At 43.8% G+C, this 18,736-nt stretch overlaps 1 protein-coding gene across 1 annotated transcript in view; it reads right to left on the bottom strand.

The window, feature by feature from the left end:
- Window positions 1-9,476: 9,476 nt before the first annotated feature.
- Dmgdh (dimethylglycine dehydrogenase) overlaps window positions 9,477-18,736 on the bottom strand; it is a 71,839-nt gene continuing 62,579 nt past the window's right edge. The window contains exons 15-16 of the mRNA XM_028871644.2: window positions 17,799-17,933; window positions 9,477-10,077 (exon numbers count right to left, since the gene is read on the bottom strand). Of these exons, the coding sequence (XP_028727477.1) occupies window positions 9,871-10,077; window positions 17,799-17,933 (342 nt within the window). The 3' untranslated portion in view covers window positions 9,477-9,870. The remainder of the gene's footprint in view (window positions 10,078-17,798; window positions 17,934-18,736) is intronic.

Genomic DNA, 18,736 nt, shown 5'->3' on the forward strand with positions numbered 1-18,736 from the left:
TTCGGGAGTCCTTGGACCTTCCTTCCATTTGTTAGTACTAACATGCATACACTTCCTGTACTGTGGAAGCAGGAAGAACCCTTGAGCCTGTAGACAGCATATTAATAAGTAATTCTATGTAAGTAGCACCTTCAGTTTAGTGTGTGTGTGTGTGTGTGTGTGTGTGTGTGTGTGTGTGTGTGTGTTGAGAGGGAAAAGGTGAGAGGAAAAGAAGAAGAGAAATAATTCCCTTTAGCTCTAAGATTCTCCAAATTTATGAAATTAGTAAGTTTGAATAAGAGCTGATGCTAATTCAAAATGAAACTTTTTTGACCCCTTCATCCTGGCCGCTGCTTATCACCACCAATCTCAAAGCCAGCCACAGCAGAGAGAAGAACATGGTTCTCTTCTGATGAAGAGATCCTGGCGTGGCAGTGTGCCTAAGGCAATAGATTCTAACAAAGCAATTCATTTTCTTCTCTCCTTGACCACACCTGCCCATGGCAACAGCTTATTTCTCGACCCAGTTAGTGTCGGTTTCTAGAATTCACGGACCTTTGTATACTTTTGTGGTCTTATTTTGTGCATAAAAAGAAATGTGGACACTGCTTTTTTTTGTATACCACGCTGTCTACATTTTATATCCATTTTTTAAAAATAAGCTACATGACAATTCTTTCCAGCCATGTCCAAGTACGCAAGCTAATGTGAACACGTGTGTTTATAACAAAAAAATCATACTCTATAACAAAAATCTACTTCTAGAGAAGAAATCAATATATGTGCTATTTTAAGGAGAATCTTAAAAAGGCAAATGTACATAATTGTGTTTAATTAAGTAGCACAAAAAGTCACACAATGTAAACTAGGTCTTTCAAACTCTTCCTAGTATTACTAATAAGAAACATCAGATTACAGAGATAGTGTATACATATATACATATATTCCTAAATAGTAGCATATTTTACTTTGTCATGGAGCTATGGTTTAAATGTAAAAAGTTCTCCACAGGTTTGTGCTTTGAAAGCTTCATCCCTAGGTAATGCTGCTGTTTGGAGAAACTGTAGAACCTTTAGGAAGGGTGGCCTGCTTGGAGGAAGTGGGTCCCTGGGTCATGGATGAGCTAGAAGTTTATAGCGCAGCGCTGCTTCCTGTCCTGCCCCTAGAGGTGTGAGCAGGACCATCTGACCCTCCTGTCACCACGGAGTCAAGCCAAGCTCACCACCATGCCTTCCCCCTCATGATGAATGTGTCCTCAAACCACGGCCCCAAATCAACCCTTCTACCCTTCAGCTGTAAACCATGGCATCAGGTGGTCACAGCAATACAGTCATAACATGAGTAGTTGGCCCACCCAGAACTCACTCCTTCCCACTAGGCACACATGCTCCTCTTGACCATGAATCAACAGATGGTCCAAGTGGCAGACATTGTCCATGCTGTGTTGTCTGTTCCATACTCTTCCTCTTCTTTGCTCTATGTCACAAGGGGCCAACCCTTGCACAAGAGGTGAGGCCCCTTCACCTCCTTGACATTCAGCTGGGCAGTCATGAGGAGCCCTGGTCATGGTTTGGAGAGTTAGAGTTAAGGTACAGCTGTGGCAGTGGGTTGTATCTTTCCTACGGTTCCAGCTCCTGCTAGTGTCTGGTCCCCAGGATCCTAGGGACTGTTTGGTGGCTTCTCAGAGCATCCTCATTAGTCACTCTGCATGTTAGGTTGAGTATTTGAACTGTTTGGCAAGCTAAGCCCATAGAGAGGCCCCTTATCCAGGAGGCTGGGGAAGAGTTTTGCAGTTCAAGGCTAACCTGGGCAACTTTGACCCGTCTTGAAAGGGGATCTAGGGAGATAGTTCAGTGGTAGAATGCTCGTTTACCATGTGCAAGGCCATAGATTCCATCTCCAATACCAGAAAAAAGAAACCATTTTGGATAACCAAACAATGAAATTCAATTTTTAAAATAATTTTGCCTCTTCTATATGACACAGTTATTTTTCAGTAATACCATAAAATAAAATAGAAGTAGTGACCAGAAAAGAAATATAAGACTGAAAATTTTTCTGTTGATGTACACATATATCATTACATCAGTAAAAAAAGAAATAAGAAAAATAAAAATAAAATGAATATTACATCACAAAAGAAAGAAGATAAATTTATAAAATAGATTAGGTAATGTATTTTGAAAAAGACAATATTAATTTGTGCACATACATTTTGTTGTAATAAACTGGTCTTCCATGTATGTAATTCATTTACTTTTTAAATTTCATGTATGTGAGTGTTTGCCTGCATGTATGTATGTGCACCACATGGGTTCAGCACCCACAGAGGCCAGAAGAGAGCATCAGATTCCCCGGAACTGGAGTTACAGATGGTTGTAAGCTGCCATATGGGTGCTGGGAATGGGTGCTGGCCCTCTGCAAGTGATCTTAACCACTGAACAATGTCCCCAGCCCCTCAACCTTTCTGTCTTTAAGCCTCAAGATTTACAAATGTGTCAATGACATTAGCAAAATAAGTTTCCTTGAAATGTGTTTAAATGTCAGTGCAGCCAGATTTGTCCATTTATTGAAAAATCATTTTTTTAAGCTTTTGACTTCACAGTTTCTTTTACATGAGCAATAGACACAGGTGATTGCTGGGGGATGATCTGTATGTCAAATTGCTCTGATTGGTCAATAAATAAAACACTGATTGGCCAGTGGCCAGGCAGGAAGTATAGGCGGGACTCACAGAGAGGAGAATTGAGAGAATTCTGGGAAGTGGAAGACTGAGGAGGGAGACACTGCCAGTCACCGCCATGACAAGCAGCATATGAAGATGCTGGTAAGCCACGAGCCACGTGGCAAGGTATAGATTTATAGAAATGGATTAATCTAAGATGTAAGAACTAGATGGCTAGAAGCCTGAGCCATTAGGCCAAACAGTTTAAATAATATAAGTGTCTATGTGTTTATTTTATAAGTGGGCTGTCGGACTGCCAGGACTTGGCGGGAGCTGGAGAGAAATTCTCCAGCCACAGGTGATTGGGAAAAGACTTCAATTTAATGATAAGTTTGGTGAAACTGCTTTCAGAACTGAACTACAATAGTCTGTGTCTTTGTTTCTTTGAGAACAATTCTGGTTCATTATAAGCATTCTCTGTACTTGAAAACTTTCCAGTTCATCTGGAAATTCATGGAGTGCTTCTTTGGTTTTCACACAATTAACAATTTGAAAAGAAGAAATCTGGGGTCCAGCAATTCAGAGTACTTGCTGCTCTTTTAGAGGATTGGAGTTCAGTTCCCTGCACCCATGCTGGGTGCTCACAACTGCCTGTAATGCCACCTGCATGTGATCCAACGCCCTCTGCTGGCTCGGCAGGTACCTGCACACAGGTGGTACACACACTCACACACACACACACATAAAAATAAACAATTTGAAGAGCGTCTGAATTTGACATATACATTCATAACCAGTGAGATATTTCACATATGACCCTACCATTTTCTCTTACTGTACACATTGAAGCTCATAGTTTGCCTACTGTTTTATAATGCACATAACAAACAGGTAGAAACTCCAGTTACACAGAACAATGCTAAGAGACTCACCTCCTGTCTCTTTCTATTTAAAATCCTCTGTGGTTACTGTTATTTCCAGCTTGATCTTTAAACATAGAATAGCTAGATCTATAGGGATTGAAGATATAGACTCAGCCTATGTAAACTTGAGTGATTCCAGCGCAAAAACTCATTCTGAAAATGACTTGCACAAAGCTGTGAATGTCGGGAACCCATGAGAAAACTGTAGCTCTCCAAATTACCTCTGTAAAGAGTGCAATGTCCATTGAGATATAAATGATAGTTGGTCATCCTGGGACAGACCTGTCGTGCTAGCACTTGAGAGGCTGGGGGAAGGTTCAAAGCCAATCTGGGCTATAAAAATGAGACCGTGTCTCAAAGGTACATCAAGGGGCCTGGGGAGATGGCCAGTTAATAAAATGCCTGCCAGGCAAACATGTGGACCTGAGTTCTGATCCCAGCACTCACATAAAAGCCATGTGTGGCCAGGCACCTGCCTTTAATCCCAGCACTCAGGAGGCAGACACAGGTGGATCTCTGTGAGTTGGAGACCAGCCTGGTTTACAGAGGGCTTACAGGACAGCCAGGGCTACACAGAGAACCCTGCCCCCCGCCCCAAAGCCATGCATGGTTTTGTGCACTAGTAATCCTAGCACTGAGGTTGGGCTGGGGAAGAGGTGGGTCTTGGGGCCGGTCAGTTTAAATAATCAGTGATCTGTAGGTTCAGTGAGACCTGTTTCAAAAAAAGGGGGCAGAGAATGATAGTGGAAAACTCAGTCAAGCAAGTGGTCATGTACTCAAGCCCTCCACCAAGACACCCAGCATACACACACACACACACACACACACACACACACACACACACACACAATTTATAAAAAAAAAAAACAAACTCTTAAACATCCAAAGACATAAGTAACCAAAAGTGCTAATTTGAAGCTAATCATATGTGTTACATAATCATATATTGATCTGTATGATCAAAGACAGCCTGGCTTTTACGTTCATCAGTCCCTGAAATTGTTCATGCCACTAATATCATTAATAACCCCTCTCTTAACATGAGGGGTAGGTGGATTTTTCAGCCTTTAATCTTACTTGACAGTTCCTTCCTTCTGATATTAATCAAGTAGATGTACATGGTTAGAACTGAGGAGGTCTTACCAGCATAGGAAAAGAGGACTATGATACTTCAGATGGTCCGGTCCTACCAAACTTCCTAAGTGATTTAATAACACTATCGCCTCAGCTTCTGTTATTAAGAGTTTTTTTTTTTTTTTTTAAATCTGCAGCCAAATGCTTGCTGCTGACACTCTCTAAAATCATCTTATTCAGAGATTACTTACCCCAGACTAAAAAAATGTGTGTGTCCCAGTTCCCCAACACCTTATCTCTTGTTCACTTTGTAATACAGTCTGGGTTTTCTCCTCACTGGTCCCTTAAAATTGTTGGTGCTGGCAGCACGAAAGACCATCCGCTGATCCTAAGGGTCCTTTTTAGCTTTTATTCTTGCTTGACGGCTCCTTATGCTCGGTCCCTCTTTCCCATCTCCCCATTCTCAAAAGGTTTGGTCCCTTTGACATTTATGACACTATCATTTTGTTTGTTTTTTGTTTTTTTCGAGACAGGGGTTCTCTGTGTAGCTTTGTGCCTTTCCTAGAACTCACTCTGTAGCCCAGGCTGGCCTCAAACTCACAGAGATCTGCCCGCCTCTGCCTCCCAAGTGCTGGGATTAAAGGCGTGCACCACCACCACCTGGACACTATCATTTTTAACTGAAGAGTTATCTGTTCTATTCCTAAATGCTCACCTGAAGCTTCTGTAGTCTGGACAGCCCTGGAAAGCTGCGTTGCCAGGGAAACCTCTTCTTAAGGAAGGAATTTAGAACAGGACTCAGAAGGGAGCTTTGGGACGGTTTTATTAGTGTCTGAGAGGAAGTTCAACAGGCCAGGCAAGCTGTAGATCTTGGCAACTGCCAAGAAGAGAGATGGAGAAGAGAGAGAGAGAGAGAAAGCCATGCCGTTTGCGACTGAGGTCAGCAAGCACCTGGATGGTGGAAGGGCGAGATCTTCAGAGGAAGAGGAGAAAGCCCGGACTTCCAGGGAACGCATGTAGGCTTTGGCCAATATCTGACGGGAGGAAAAGGCAAAGGCAGGACTGCTGTGCTACTTCATGGGGTACCTCGCGCATCCCCGATGAAGGGCTGCTGGGAAGGTAAGCACACTATTGCATTAAGGGGTTCCTCCCCTTGCCTGTGCGTGTCTGCAGGTGAACTAGTGTCCCTACTCAAGTGACTGACAGGCCCAGCCGGAATCCTTAGAAGGAGAGAATAGTATATAATGTTTTGGGTATCTTAGACTGTGGAGTCTCCACCCAGGGTTGTAGTCAACTTAGATCCTATTCTTTTGACCAGAGGAAGTAGTTTTGCTTTGAAGGGCCTCATCAGGGCCCAGATTCAGCACCACCTCTTCATACTGCTACTTAAATCCTAAGAGGGAGTTTTTTGTTCAAGTGTTAACAAGAAAACAAGAGGTGGGATCCGAAGCCCACCCAGAGAGAGGGGTCCATCCTTAATGGCCCCCAATCTCTGTAATTGGGGGTGTGTGTGCTTGTTTGTTCAGTAATCATTGCTTTCCCTGGGCTAGTCTGTAGAGATCAACAAATCCTTCTCTAAGTTGCAAATCACACATTTGAAATGTAGGCGTGGCTTCAGAGATGGAGTGTGAGCCATGCTTCATTGATGACAGGTCTTTGAGAAGCAGGTCTAGCGTCCTTCAGGTCTGAAGCCTCTGCACTCTCCACTACCTCCATTCCATGGTTATCAAATCAGTTCCTAGAAAATGCTAGTTAGTGTGTAGTCCACTTATCCTCATGGAGCTTTCTGTAAACCACGAACTATTTTTATGATTCATTAATGGCAGAGAGATAAAACTGGGATGGTAATTTATATACTAAAAATTTCTTAAAGATTTATTTACTTTATCATATGTCTTAGGAGTGGTTTGCCTGCATGTACGTATGTGTACCACATGTGTGTCAGGGAGGGCATTAGATCCCCAGGAACCAGAGTTACACTCGGTTGTGAGTTGCCATGTAGGTGCTGGAAATTGAACCCAGACTTCTGCGAGAGCAACATGTGCTCAAAAACACTAAACTGGATCTCTAGCTTCCCTATTTTTCTAAATTTTATAAACTTTATTATTTAAAAATATAACTTGTAAATAAATAAAAACACCACACACCAAAATTAACCAGACCCAATGTCTATTCAACTCAATGAACACGGTTACAACAGGCATTTGAGGCAGGAGCCCATTCCGTGCTCTGACTTCTCCAAAGAGACGATTAACTCAATTTGCTTTCTCAGAACTTAGTGTTGTGAAACGTCCTGGCTTTCATGGCTGCTCTTTCCTAACCCTCCTCGGCTTCCCTCTGGCTCCGTTTAAATACTCACAGAGGGAGGGCCATAAAAGTCCAGAATCCAGTCTACCTACTTACTATCCTCCACGGCATACTTCAAAGCATCTAAAATAGTTTTCTCCTGTCATTTTTCCGTATCAGTAGAAAAAAAGAAAAAAAGGAGATTTCCTAGGATGTGAATGCCAGCAACACAGTAACGTCCATAAATATCTTGAAAGAGAGTCCCTCTCCTGTACCTGGGTCTCTTGGAGCCCAGGATGACCTTGAACTCCCAACCTCCTGCTTCAGCCCCAAGTGCTGGGATTTCGGGAGTATGCTCCTAGGTGCAACCATCATTAGTTCTCTAGAATGACTCTCCTTACACATCTCTCTAGTACTTTCAAAAGTTGTATTACATTTATCTATTTACTTACTTACTGGGAGGGAGGGTCATGTGCGCCATGGTGAGTAGAGGTCAGGGGACAAGCTGGGAGTTGGCTCTCTCCTTCCACTGTGCAGGTCCCAGTTAATGAACTCAGGCTGTCAGGTTTGGCTACAAACCCCTCTGTCTACGGAGCCATCTTGCCAGCCCTCTCTCTGGTATTTTTAAGAATGCTGGCTGATGGCTCTTCAGAGCTCACATCAGTCCTGGGCCCAGTTCTCAGAGATCTCTCAGTGTATGACCCACACTCCGGAACTAGTTACCACCTGGGCTTCCCTTCCGCTCTTCACTCCTACCCCTGATGCTGAGGATCAAACCTGGGGCCTCCTAGTGGTTAGAAAGTACTCTGTCATTGTGCTGTATCCCTGACCCATTTTGCTTTTGATTTTGAGACAAGATCTCACTCAGTTCCCCAGGCTGGCCTTGAACTTGGGAATCTCCTGCCTCAGGCTTCCAAGTAATTGGGATTATAAACCTGATCGACCAAGCCTGACTTCACTTGGTACTCATCCAAGAGCTGCTGACTAGCCATCAAGAGCTGAGTGCTTGGGGACCTGGTATTCCTTCCCTGTCTCTCTCAGGGCTCTCTTCTTAGGAGCTCTCATCCTCTGTAGGCTTTATGGCTTCCTTTTCTGTCTCTCTTTTCAGCTCCAACTCCGTGTGCTAACCAGCTTGTTCGCTGTGAGTCACAGCCTAGTCCCACGGAGAGAAATCTGCCTAACCCGCCTGTCTAAGGGTGAACTGGGCGGTATATATCATTGGTTAGCTGTGGATTGCCTAGAACAAGGTCAGGCTGGTGGCTGGTCAGGATAAGAGCACAGGGATGACTTAGCTCCTAATGGCACAACATGAACAGAAGAGGGGACCTGGGCAACTTCCTAGGAGAGTCAAGACGCGGACTTCTAATGTAAGAGAGGACCTCTTTGCGAGGTTGAAGTCCCTCGCATTCCAGTGTTGTGCTGGGTTTCTGTTTGGTTTCTGATGTTGTTGTTTGGTTTGGAGATTTTTCTAAAAAATGAAGACTTATTCTGTATCCTAGGCTGGCCTGGAACTTGAGGTAATCCTCCTGCTTCAGCCTTCCAAGGGCTAGGATGACAGGCATGAGCCACTGCGTGTGTCTAGCTACCAACATTGTGCTTTTAACATTGCTTCTTGCTGTTGTATCCTCAGAAAAAAGAACATGAGCCTGCTTGGCATAAATAGAGAGTAACTCTCCCGAGGCCACTGGGTACCAGAGCCAGAGGAAAGAAGCCAGGCTCCCATTCCCACACAGGGGCTTCTATCAGTCTTGCCTGGGAACCCAGCTCAAGCCTGGATAATATTCCTGATAATTAGGAAGCATTTATAGTCAAGGGTCCCTCTTTATGTAAGAGGACATGCTGAAAGGAATGATGGGAGAGACTTTCAGTATACAATTACTCGGATAAAACATTTAAAAATGGACATTTGGTGTCATTTCAAAACTCACAAGCTAAGAACTCATTTTAGAGTCTATTTTGATTACAGATTCTTAAAAAGCTTCAAATCCAGCTTTCTTTAGTACCTTGGAAAAGTTCAAAACCCTAATGATTTGAGGAAGTACATCAAAGGATTGTTGCTCGGTTTTTTTCCCTCACCATCCACAGTACCGAGGGTAATCCTGTCGTCTCTTAAGCCTGTGTGTGACCTGTGTTGTCAAATGCTTTGTGAAAAGCTGCTCAGAAGGGCACCGTGTGATGTCAGCTCGCATTAATTCCTTCTCCGGGAGAGGCACTCAGTATTCAAACCGTGTTTGTGCTGGCATAATCTATTTAGTCTTCAGCTTCGTTTCTGACAATTTACAAGCACGCTTCCTTGGGAAGCCTCTTCTCTCTGGAAGCCTGGTGCAAACGCAAGCCTTAGGAAGGGCAATCACAAAGTCCCCAAAGCCGCTTTCCACGGGAACCGTTAGGAAACTGGAAAATATCTGAGACAGCCGCCTAAGAATGTGTGTGACCAACTGGTAAGAAGTGCAGCTGCTTCCGCCACAGACATCTTATGAAAACTGAAAACTATCACTTATCCACCTAAGGAAAAATGTCTCAATAAAGCAAGTCCATCCATGTCAATGCATCTTTTCATGTAAGAGATAATTTATTCACTTGTTTTCAGCTATCAGCCACATACTGCGTTTCTAAAATCACAAAGTCCTTTAACTCCCTTAGAATCATGATTTCATATTCGCAAACACCTAATTCTTCTCTGATTAGTTTCATATACATCAGTGTGGGGCAGTAAAACATGTTCATCTTAAATTCCTCATTTGAATGGGCAACACAAATTGCTGATTCATCAAACCACTGCGTTTAGAAAACCACTAAGAAAAAGGTTTTACTAAGACGTTGACCTAGATTTTGATGATTTTGAGATGAAGTCTGGGCGACCTTTATTCTGGTCGGAGCGGGACTCGCGAGCAGTCCCGTCAGCTACCGCCCAGCTGGCGGGCATGGGTCCTGCTCAAGTCTTCACTTCCTGCCGTCCTTCTGAAGCCTGGTTCTGGCAGGTTCTGTGAGCACCAGGGGTTCTTGGATGATGGTTGCTGTGTAATTCTTCCCCAGCAGTTCAACCTCCACCTGTTGCCCCACGTCACTGAGCTCTACAGGGATGTAAGCAAAAGCCAGGCTCTTCTGGATGCTGTAACTGTAGCTTCCGGACGTTGTGTTGCCAACCACCTGAAAAAGAAGAACAGCTGTCCTCAGCATATTAGCACAGTGGTCAGAGCGTTGTGCTCCTCGTCTCCAGATGTTCCCCCAGGTACAGAGTCAGTTCACAATGGGGAGGGGTCTGTTAGCATCTATTCATTGTCCATTATATTAATTCATCCCGGAATAGTTACACATGTGTAACTTCACTCCATCCTTTCTCCTCCTTCCTGCTGGTCCCTTTCTTCTCCAATTGTCTCCTTTCTACTTTTATGTCTTATCTACAGATGTTTTTCGATCTGTATTCCACAGATGAATGCAGACATGTACCATTGTCTTTCTGAGTCTAGTTTCTGTCACTTAATACCCCGATCTCCCGTTCCACACCTCTGCTTTGTGGCTAAGGAAAACGTCATCGGATATTTGTGCTGTTTTCTTTACTACCTCTTTTGATGGACACCTGAGCTGACCCCACATTTGCTATTGTGAATACTGCTGATCGTGGGTGTGGGATCCCTGTGGTGTGCTGACTCAGATTCCTTTGTGTATGGCTATAATGCTGATTTCAGTCTTTGAGGAACCTCCACACGGATGTCCATAGTGGCTGGACTACTTAAACTTCCCACCAACAGTGTATGAGGGTGTCTTTGCTGCTCACGTTCTCACCAGCGCTATTATTGTCTGGAGAAGGACTGTCTGGGCGAGTGCATTTTCAACCTTGCCAATTATAAGGTGTGATGTTAATAGTTAGTTTTATCACGTGTTCTAGACTCCGGAGAAATGAGTAGGAGTCCTGGTGCCTACCTTCAAGAGCTTCCAGCTTAGTTGGGGAAATTAACAGAGCTACAAGAAAATAGAACCAAACAGCCATGGCTTAAAACATGAAAGACTTTCTTTGAAAACGGTGGGATTAGGTTGACAGAAATAGAGGATGGAAGCTTCCAGAAGGAGAGAAGGCTACAACCAGCGAATGGTAGATGAATCAATAAAAATGGGTTGGGTGAATTTGGACCCTATCTCACCTAGCAATGGGCAAAGAAATGAGCCATCAAAGCCAGGGGGCTTCAGGGAAACTGGGGTGTGACAATACCAATCAAGCAATCAAAACCTAGGAGATGTAAATGGGCTTTATCCAAAAAAACAAACAAACAAACAAAACACCCATGCACTGAGTCCCATGAGAGGATCAGAGGGTTAGTGCAAGGCAGATCTAAAGGGAAGATGACAGAGAAATGCAAGCAGAACTCCAGGCTGGAGATATGGCTCAGCGGTGTCAGCACCCATATCCTGTGACTCCCAACTACCTGTAACTCCAGCTCCTATAACTACCACCCTCTTCAGGTCCTTAGGCCCTGCACACACATGGTGCACATGCAGACGTGCAGACATACAGGCATGCACATAAAATAAAGACCTTTGTTTATAGAAATGAGAATTCAAAACAAATTGTTAGGTCGAAACACTGCTTGGAAAAAAGAAGACAACAAAAACAAAATATGATTTGTAAAGAAATGTACACACACACACATACATACACATACACACACATACATACACATACACACCTATACACACATACACACATACATACATATATATATACACACACATACACATACACACACATACATATACACACACATACATACACACATATACACACATACACACCTATACACACATACACATACACACCTATACACACATACACACATACGTACATACACACATACACACACACACATACACACCTATACACACATACACATACACACACATACATACATACACACATACACATATACACACATACATACATACACACATACACATACATACACACTTGGGGTCTCCTAACATTCTGCTGGTCCTTCTGGCCCCACCGTCCAGCACTGTGGACTGCATGTGGCTGCTGTCAACACTCACAGCATGAGTCCACCCGGTCCCTCAGACAAGAGCTCATTTAGCACACACCACTTCCAGTCTTTTTAGATGTTAACACACTCATGAACTCAACTGTAGACCCTTATCTCTGAGGTCTGGGCTTCTAACTATGCCTTTGAAACCCCAAATCAGCAGCTCTCGTGAGATTCTCAGCTTATGATGAGAACCGGTTACTAAAGACACAAACAGCGGAGCTGATTCAGATGTTTTCACCTGTCAGTCATGTGCTTGACAGCTAAAATTCAGCACGTGCTTTGAAGTTGTTTCTCCTCCTCTGGGTCAGACTTTAGTAGCAGAAAATAAGGGTCGGTGTCCAAGAGGATGGGGCGTTGAAGGCTGTCTTGGTGACTGGCTGCATTTCTAAGTCTGTAAACCAGGGATTGGTGTTGGAAGGTGGGAGAGTTGAGCTGGTTTGCCCCGGTGACTTAAAAAACAGGAAGAGCTCTGGGTGACTCTGGGTGCAGCTCCGGGTCACTGGTCACAAGCCCTCAGTCGCTTCAGAGATTCCTCAGCCATCCTGCCTCTCCCAACATTCCCACAGGAAATGCCTTCAGTCATTTCTTCCTTGGTCACCTAAGGAAAACTCGAGTGCTAATTTTTAAATGTGCTTGTTTTGTGCTAGCATTGACTTTCATTTCTACTCTAGCCAGGATAGTTTCAAAGTCTATCCTTTCCTTTTATCTTACTTATAAAATCCACACAGTTGTTTTTTCCTAGCACTAACTCTAAAAAGTTCTACTCCTGCTCTTTTGGGTTCAATTAGATCCATCCGTTCTTGCTGAGGACACCATTAAGGAGGACACTTGTCCCACCCTCGCCCAGGAGACCTTCACTCTGTTTATTGCAACATTGACCTTGGGTTTTTGTTTGTTTTTGGTTTTAGCCAATGTATATCATTCTCCTTTATTTTTAGCCTTTCTCATTTGTCTCTTGAATTCAGTCTCTAACTGATGAGGGACAGCACGGGAAATGACCTTTCACTGGGTGACCCCCTTTGCAGCTGCATGGTAACTTGTGCTTCTGCTGATGCTGTCCCCTGTGCTGCAGTCTTTAAACAGAAGGAGAAGAAGAAGGCAAAGATACCCACCATGGCCGCCACCTCCTGAGCTCTCTAGACTTTCCCAAAGGCCTCTTCCTGAAAACGGCCTTTGCCGCTAAGGGTCTTTCAGAACTAATGTCCTTCTGTCTTGACTTTCTAAACTTTAACCAGGTTTAAGTACAGACATCGCCCCGCCCCCACTTGCACTCTGCTTCTCCGAAGGCTACTCCTCCATTTGAAGTGCATATACCTATGGACTTCCCTCTTTGTCCACCCCGTCTTCTCTCGTGTGGAAACGCCACAAAGACAACGGTTCTCTTCTGCTTAATTTGTTGATGTGCCTACAACATTGCTGGAACAGAGTAAACGACAAAAATAAAAAAGTGTTGAAGAATCGCATAAGCCTATTCTCTGTCTCCAGCACTGGGAGTGTTTGTAGGAATAAAATATAAAATATCAAAAGCATGGGAAATAAGCCAGGTCAGGAAACAAAAAGCAAAAATATTTGTCAGTTCTGAACCTACAGAGTATCTGACCCAAGGGATAGCCTCTCATGTTTGGTTGGATAACTGTGGGTGTTAGTAGAGAGGGTTCGAAATGCTTCCAATTGCCTCACATGGTGAAACATGCCTTTAATCCCAGCACTGGGGAGTAGAGGCAGGTGAGGCCAGCCTGGCCTACATAGCAAATTCCAGGAGAGCCAGGGCTACCTAGAGAGTCTCTCTCTCTCTCTCTCTCTCTCTCTCACACACACACACACACACACACACACACACACACACACACACACACAAACACACACACATATACACACACAAAACCAACCAAGCAAACAAAAATAAGCACTCTCAACACAAAAAAAGATAATGTCTATGATAATGGAGATGTCAATCACCGTGAGATGATCACCACACATCCTGTCATGCTTGAGAGTATCACATGGCCCCTCATAAATGTGCATAATTAGTGTGTCAATTCAAATACTTACAAAACATTTTTAAAGAGTGGTCTTTGGAAATGAGGATTTGTTGTGAAATATTATTCTAACTAGGAATATTATTTTTTATTTTTTTTAGGAATATTATTTTATATTATATATTAACTAGGTACATTGTTTTTGCTGTGGAGTATTAATTTAACTGTGTAAAGGTGTGTTCCTTTTGTTTATGTTGGATTTGTTTATTAATGTAAGGATGTGTGTTTAGTTATGTAAAGATATGCTGCATCTGTTTCACCTTGCCCACCTAAGGCACCTGATTGATCTAATAAAGAGCTGAACAGCGAACAGCTAGGCAGAGAAAGGATATGTGGGGTTAGCAGGCAGAGAGAATAAATAGGAGAAATCTAGGCTCAAAAAGAAAGAAGAAGGAGAGAATGAGGGAGACGCCCAGAGCCAGAAGCCAGCCAGATATAGAGACAACAAGAAAGTAAGAAAAGGTAAAAAGCCCTGAGGCAAAAGGTAGATAAAGAGAAGCAGGTTAATTGAAGTTAAAAGAGCTAGCCAGAAACACGCCTAAGCTAGACCGAGTATTGAAATCTAATAGTAAGTCTCTGTGTCGTGATTTGGGAGCTGGTTGGTGGACCAAAAGAAGTAGCGTGGTACAAGGATTTTTTTTTTAAAGGCTTTTAGCATGGTAGACATGGTGACCCCACTGAGCATCAGCAGACCGGCTTCTGGTAGTAAATTTGAGAGGAAGGGTCCTACACTTGGGCTAGAACTCTATTAGCAGCTGACGTGTGGTAAGAAAGATGAAAGATAAGTTGAGCAGGGGTTGTGGTTTGGTCAGGAGGGCACCTGCCCAGCATACACAGAGCCCAGGGCTCCATCCCAAGGTCAGCATAAAGCTGAGTTTAGTGGCAGGCTCCTGAAACACCAGCCAGCACTTGGAAGGAAGGAGAATCAGAAGTCCACAGTCATCCTTAGCTACAGAGAGTTCAAGGCCAACCTGCGTAATATGAGACCCTGTCTCTAAGTCACAAGAAAAGAAAAGATATATAATACAAACTCAGTGTATAAGTTTGTAAAAAAAAAAAAAAAAAGAAGAAGAAGAAGAAAAATACAATGTTACAGTAGAACTTGGATTTTCAGGTTTGCTAACTTTAGTTTGAGTATGATCGTGTTGACTATGGCCAGAAGTCTGTCGGTGGTTGTGACTGGCCTGGAGCTGCCTAGAGGCTGTGTGAGCATGGCATCTCCAGCATGTTGGTGGGAGGGTAACTGAGGACCACTGCAATGATTAATTTTGATTGGCAGCTTGCTTGAATTACGACACACCCGTGAGATTAGCAAAGCCTGGCTCTGCATAAGTCTAGGAGGATGTTTCCAGTTACAGCTGCGTCCTGGGGTTTCTTCTCTCATCGGCGGAGTGGTGCCTTGATGGATCCATAATAAGATAGCACATAATAAGATAGCACATAATAAAGTAGCAAAAGCTGGGGTAGTTTGGCCACAGATACACAAACTAACACAGACACTTTAGGGAATGCTGAAGGTGGATGGGGGTAAAGGGGAAAAAAAAAACCCATAAAACAAAGGAAAGATAAAGTTGGGGGATTAATGACCAGAAAAAATTTAGAGCCACTAAGAGCCACTGTGCTGGCTAGTCTGACCGCAACTTGACACACAAACTGGAGTTATCTAAACAGAGGGACTCTCAGGCCTCCATAAGATCCATTTTTTTCAATTAATGGTTGACGGGGAGGGCCCAGCCCATGGTGGGTGGTTCTATCCTTGGGCCAGTGGTCCTGGGTTTTATAAGAAAGCAGGTTGAGCAGGCTATGGTTGGGGGGGGGGGAACAGGCCAGTAAACAACTCCCCTTCATGGCCTCTGCATCAGCTCCTGCCTCCAGGATCCTGCCCTGTTTGAGTTCATGTCCTGATTTCCTTTGATGATGAACAGTGATGTGGAAATATAAAGCCCCCCCCAAAAAAAACAAACAAGCAAACAAACAAAAACCCAAAAAACAAAACAATAACAACAAAAAACTTTCCTCCCCAACTTGCTTTTTGGTCATGGTGTTTCCTCACAGCAATAGAAACTCTGACTAAAACAGCCGTCATTATCCTGTCCAGGGGCTTCATTCTGTACATGAGGAAACTAAGGTGAGAAATCAGGTCAAGAATCTGGTTAATAGCAGAGTTGGTGCTTGGTAGAAGTCATATCAACTGTGGGCAAATCAGAAAGCAGGGGAAGAACAGGGGTTGCTATGTAACCCAGGCTGGCCCCAAATTCACTGCATAGCTCAGGCTGGCCTGAAACTGATGATCCTTCTGCTTCAGTTTATGGGATGCTGGGATTACCAGAATCCTTGGCTACCAACATGTATTAAGGAATGACGTCTAGAGCTGGAGAGATGGCCCAGTGGCTGAGAGCACTTGCTGCTGGATTTAATTCTCAGTGTCCGTATGGTGGTTCACAGCTATCTGTAACTCCATTTCCATGGGATCCAAAAATAGAGAAAGGAAAGAGGAAGGAAAAGTCACAAGGAACAATTCAAACAGAAGAGCAAGCTCAGCCCTATCTGAGAGGGGAAGTGAAGATCAGCTTGGAGAAGGTGGCAGACAGGAACTGGAGATCCCAGGAAAGCCTGTTAGCTCCACTGTGTGTGATAACATGATCAGATGCGGAACTGTGGCATATGATTAGGTTGTAGAGTGACTTCAGGGGTACACCAGCAAGGACAGCAAGAGGGCAGACTGGAGTAGTCAGCAGTCTTTAGAGGAAGGGGCAGGAATCAAAGCCCGAATGTAGGTGGATTGAACTCAGCTCCATCAACCAACCATTAACTACAGAAACGAAAATGATTTACCCAGTCTCTCTGAGCCTCATCTTTACAACAGAAATGGTCACACAGATCTAACAGGGATGCTGTAACACTAAGTGAGCAAACATGAAAAATGTCTGGTCTCTAGGGGTCATTCGGCCACATCAGTTCTGTCAAAAGGCTTGTGTGTCAAAAGGCCTTAGTGTGTGTGTGTGTCAGTGAGGTTCCCCGACTCCAGCCATCTACCACTAAAGGACGGAGAAAATGAAATAAAAAGTCAGAGATGCTGCAGTAGATGAGAAAATTCACAAGTCCAGGATCTCTGAGCTTTGAGCATTAACGGAGCTGACCCTGCTCCACATAGAACAAACAGCTCTTAGAAGAGCTTGGAAGGGCCAGTGTTCTCTCTCTCCATCATCTCGCTGGGCATCCCACCCCAGTCAAAGCACATCCTAATGCTGAGCCACACTGGACTTTACAAATAGAGAAAGTGAAGGGAGTGGGGTCCTGCTGATGGGCTAGTCCACTACCCCTGGTTATACTGAACTTCAAGAAGGACATGAACAACGCAAAGTTGGAAGACAGCAATCAGTTCTTCCTGAAGAACAGAGTGGTGGCTGCTTTCCAAGTCAGTTCAACCCTCATTGTCCTGATGTGTCCATTTGGATTTGTGCTTGTTATGCTAATTGTATCTGTTAAAGAGATGCTGGAGAAATTAAATCAGAATAGCAAATTCTTACAAAATCCATCTTTTGCATTCACAGATATCAATATGCTGTGACCCAATATTTTTAAACACACATAGATTCTTCCTTTTGAAAAAAAAAAGAAAATGAGCAGCATGTCAGTTTCTTGTCAGTGAATTGATTTCTGTTTCTTTAAAGTCAGCTCAGAAATTAAAAGTGTGCCATCCTCTCAATAAGTGAATAAATGAGGGGAAAATACACTCTAGTAGTACACAGAGACATTCGGTCGTGGGTGATGTGGTGGCTGTGGCACCCACCTTGCCTTTGTACCAAATGCTTTCATTTCCCTCCGGATCCACATCCTCCGTTGCCAAGGTGAGGCAGACGAGTCTCCGTTTCAGCCCCTCCGCTTTGATCTGCCTCAGCGCTTGCTTTCCAACGAAGTCGGCCGGCTGCAGGAACCCAAGATAATGATGATGAATGAGGGCTCCGACACCGTGACAAGGTTAGCGATGCAAGCATTTAAATTGGTCTTTGCTATTTTCTCACCAATTACACACTAAATAAAAATACAGATTGGATCAAACGTCTAGACAAATATGTCTTAGTGCCCAAATGACAGTACCAGCCACCCATTCCTGTGGAATGGGTTAGACTTAATGTAATAACTTAGGCAGATAATTTTACCAGAACCACCTCAGCAGAAAAGCATAAGGTGCTGCGCTGTGCTAGTAGGTTACAAAAGTGACCCCGTATCTAATGGGTCTGGACAGTGGCATCAGCTGTCTGAACAGAGTATGTCTCAATTTCTACCCATTGGAAGCTTTTTATAAGAAACAAACATTTTTGGTATGTGATGCCAGAAAAACCCCAAAATGCTACGTTTTCCTCTCCAGAGTAACACTCCTTGGGATGTATTAACTACCAGGCTATCTTCATTAGTTCGTTCAGGAGGTATTTGTTTTGCCGGACTCCAAGTGAGGCCTCTTGTAGGCTGTGGGGTTACAAAATGAGTCAGATGTGGGCGTCTGTAACAAAGACCTTGTTCTTGAACCCGCTCTTTAGCCTTTCTTCCTCCTTCCAAGGAACATGTGACAGATGACACTCATGCTCCAACTTGAAGACTTTCCCATTGTTAGTCATCTCACAACTGAGCAGGACACACAGGTGAGCAGTCACTGATCAGTGGGGACCCTGGGCAACAGAGAAAGGAAGATGCGATTCTACCCAGCCAGAATGCCGGGGGACCTTGGAT

This window comes from Peromyscus leucopus, chromosome 11, assembly GCF_004664715.2.
Source record: "Peromyscus leucopus breed LL Stock chromosome 11, UCI_PerLeu_2.1, whole genome shotgun sequence".
Taxonomy (NCBI): domain Eukaryota; kingdom Metazoa; phylum Chordata; class Mammalia; order Rodentia; family Cricetidae; genus Peromyscus; species Peromyscus leucopus.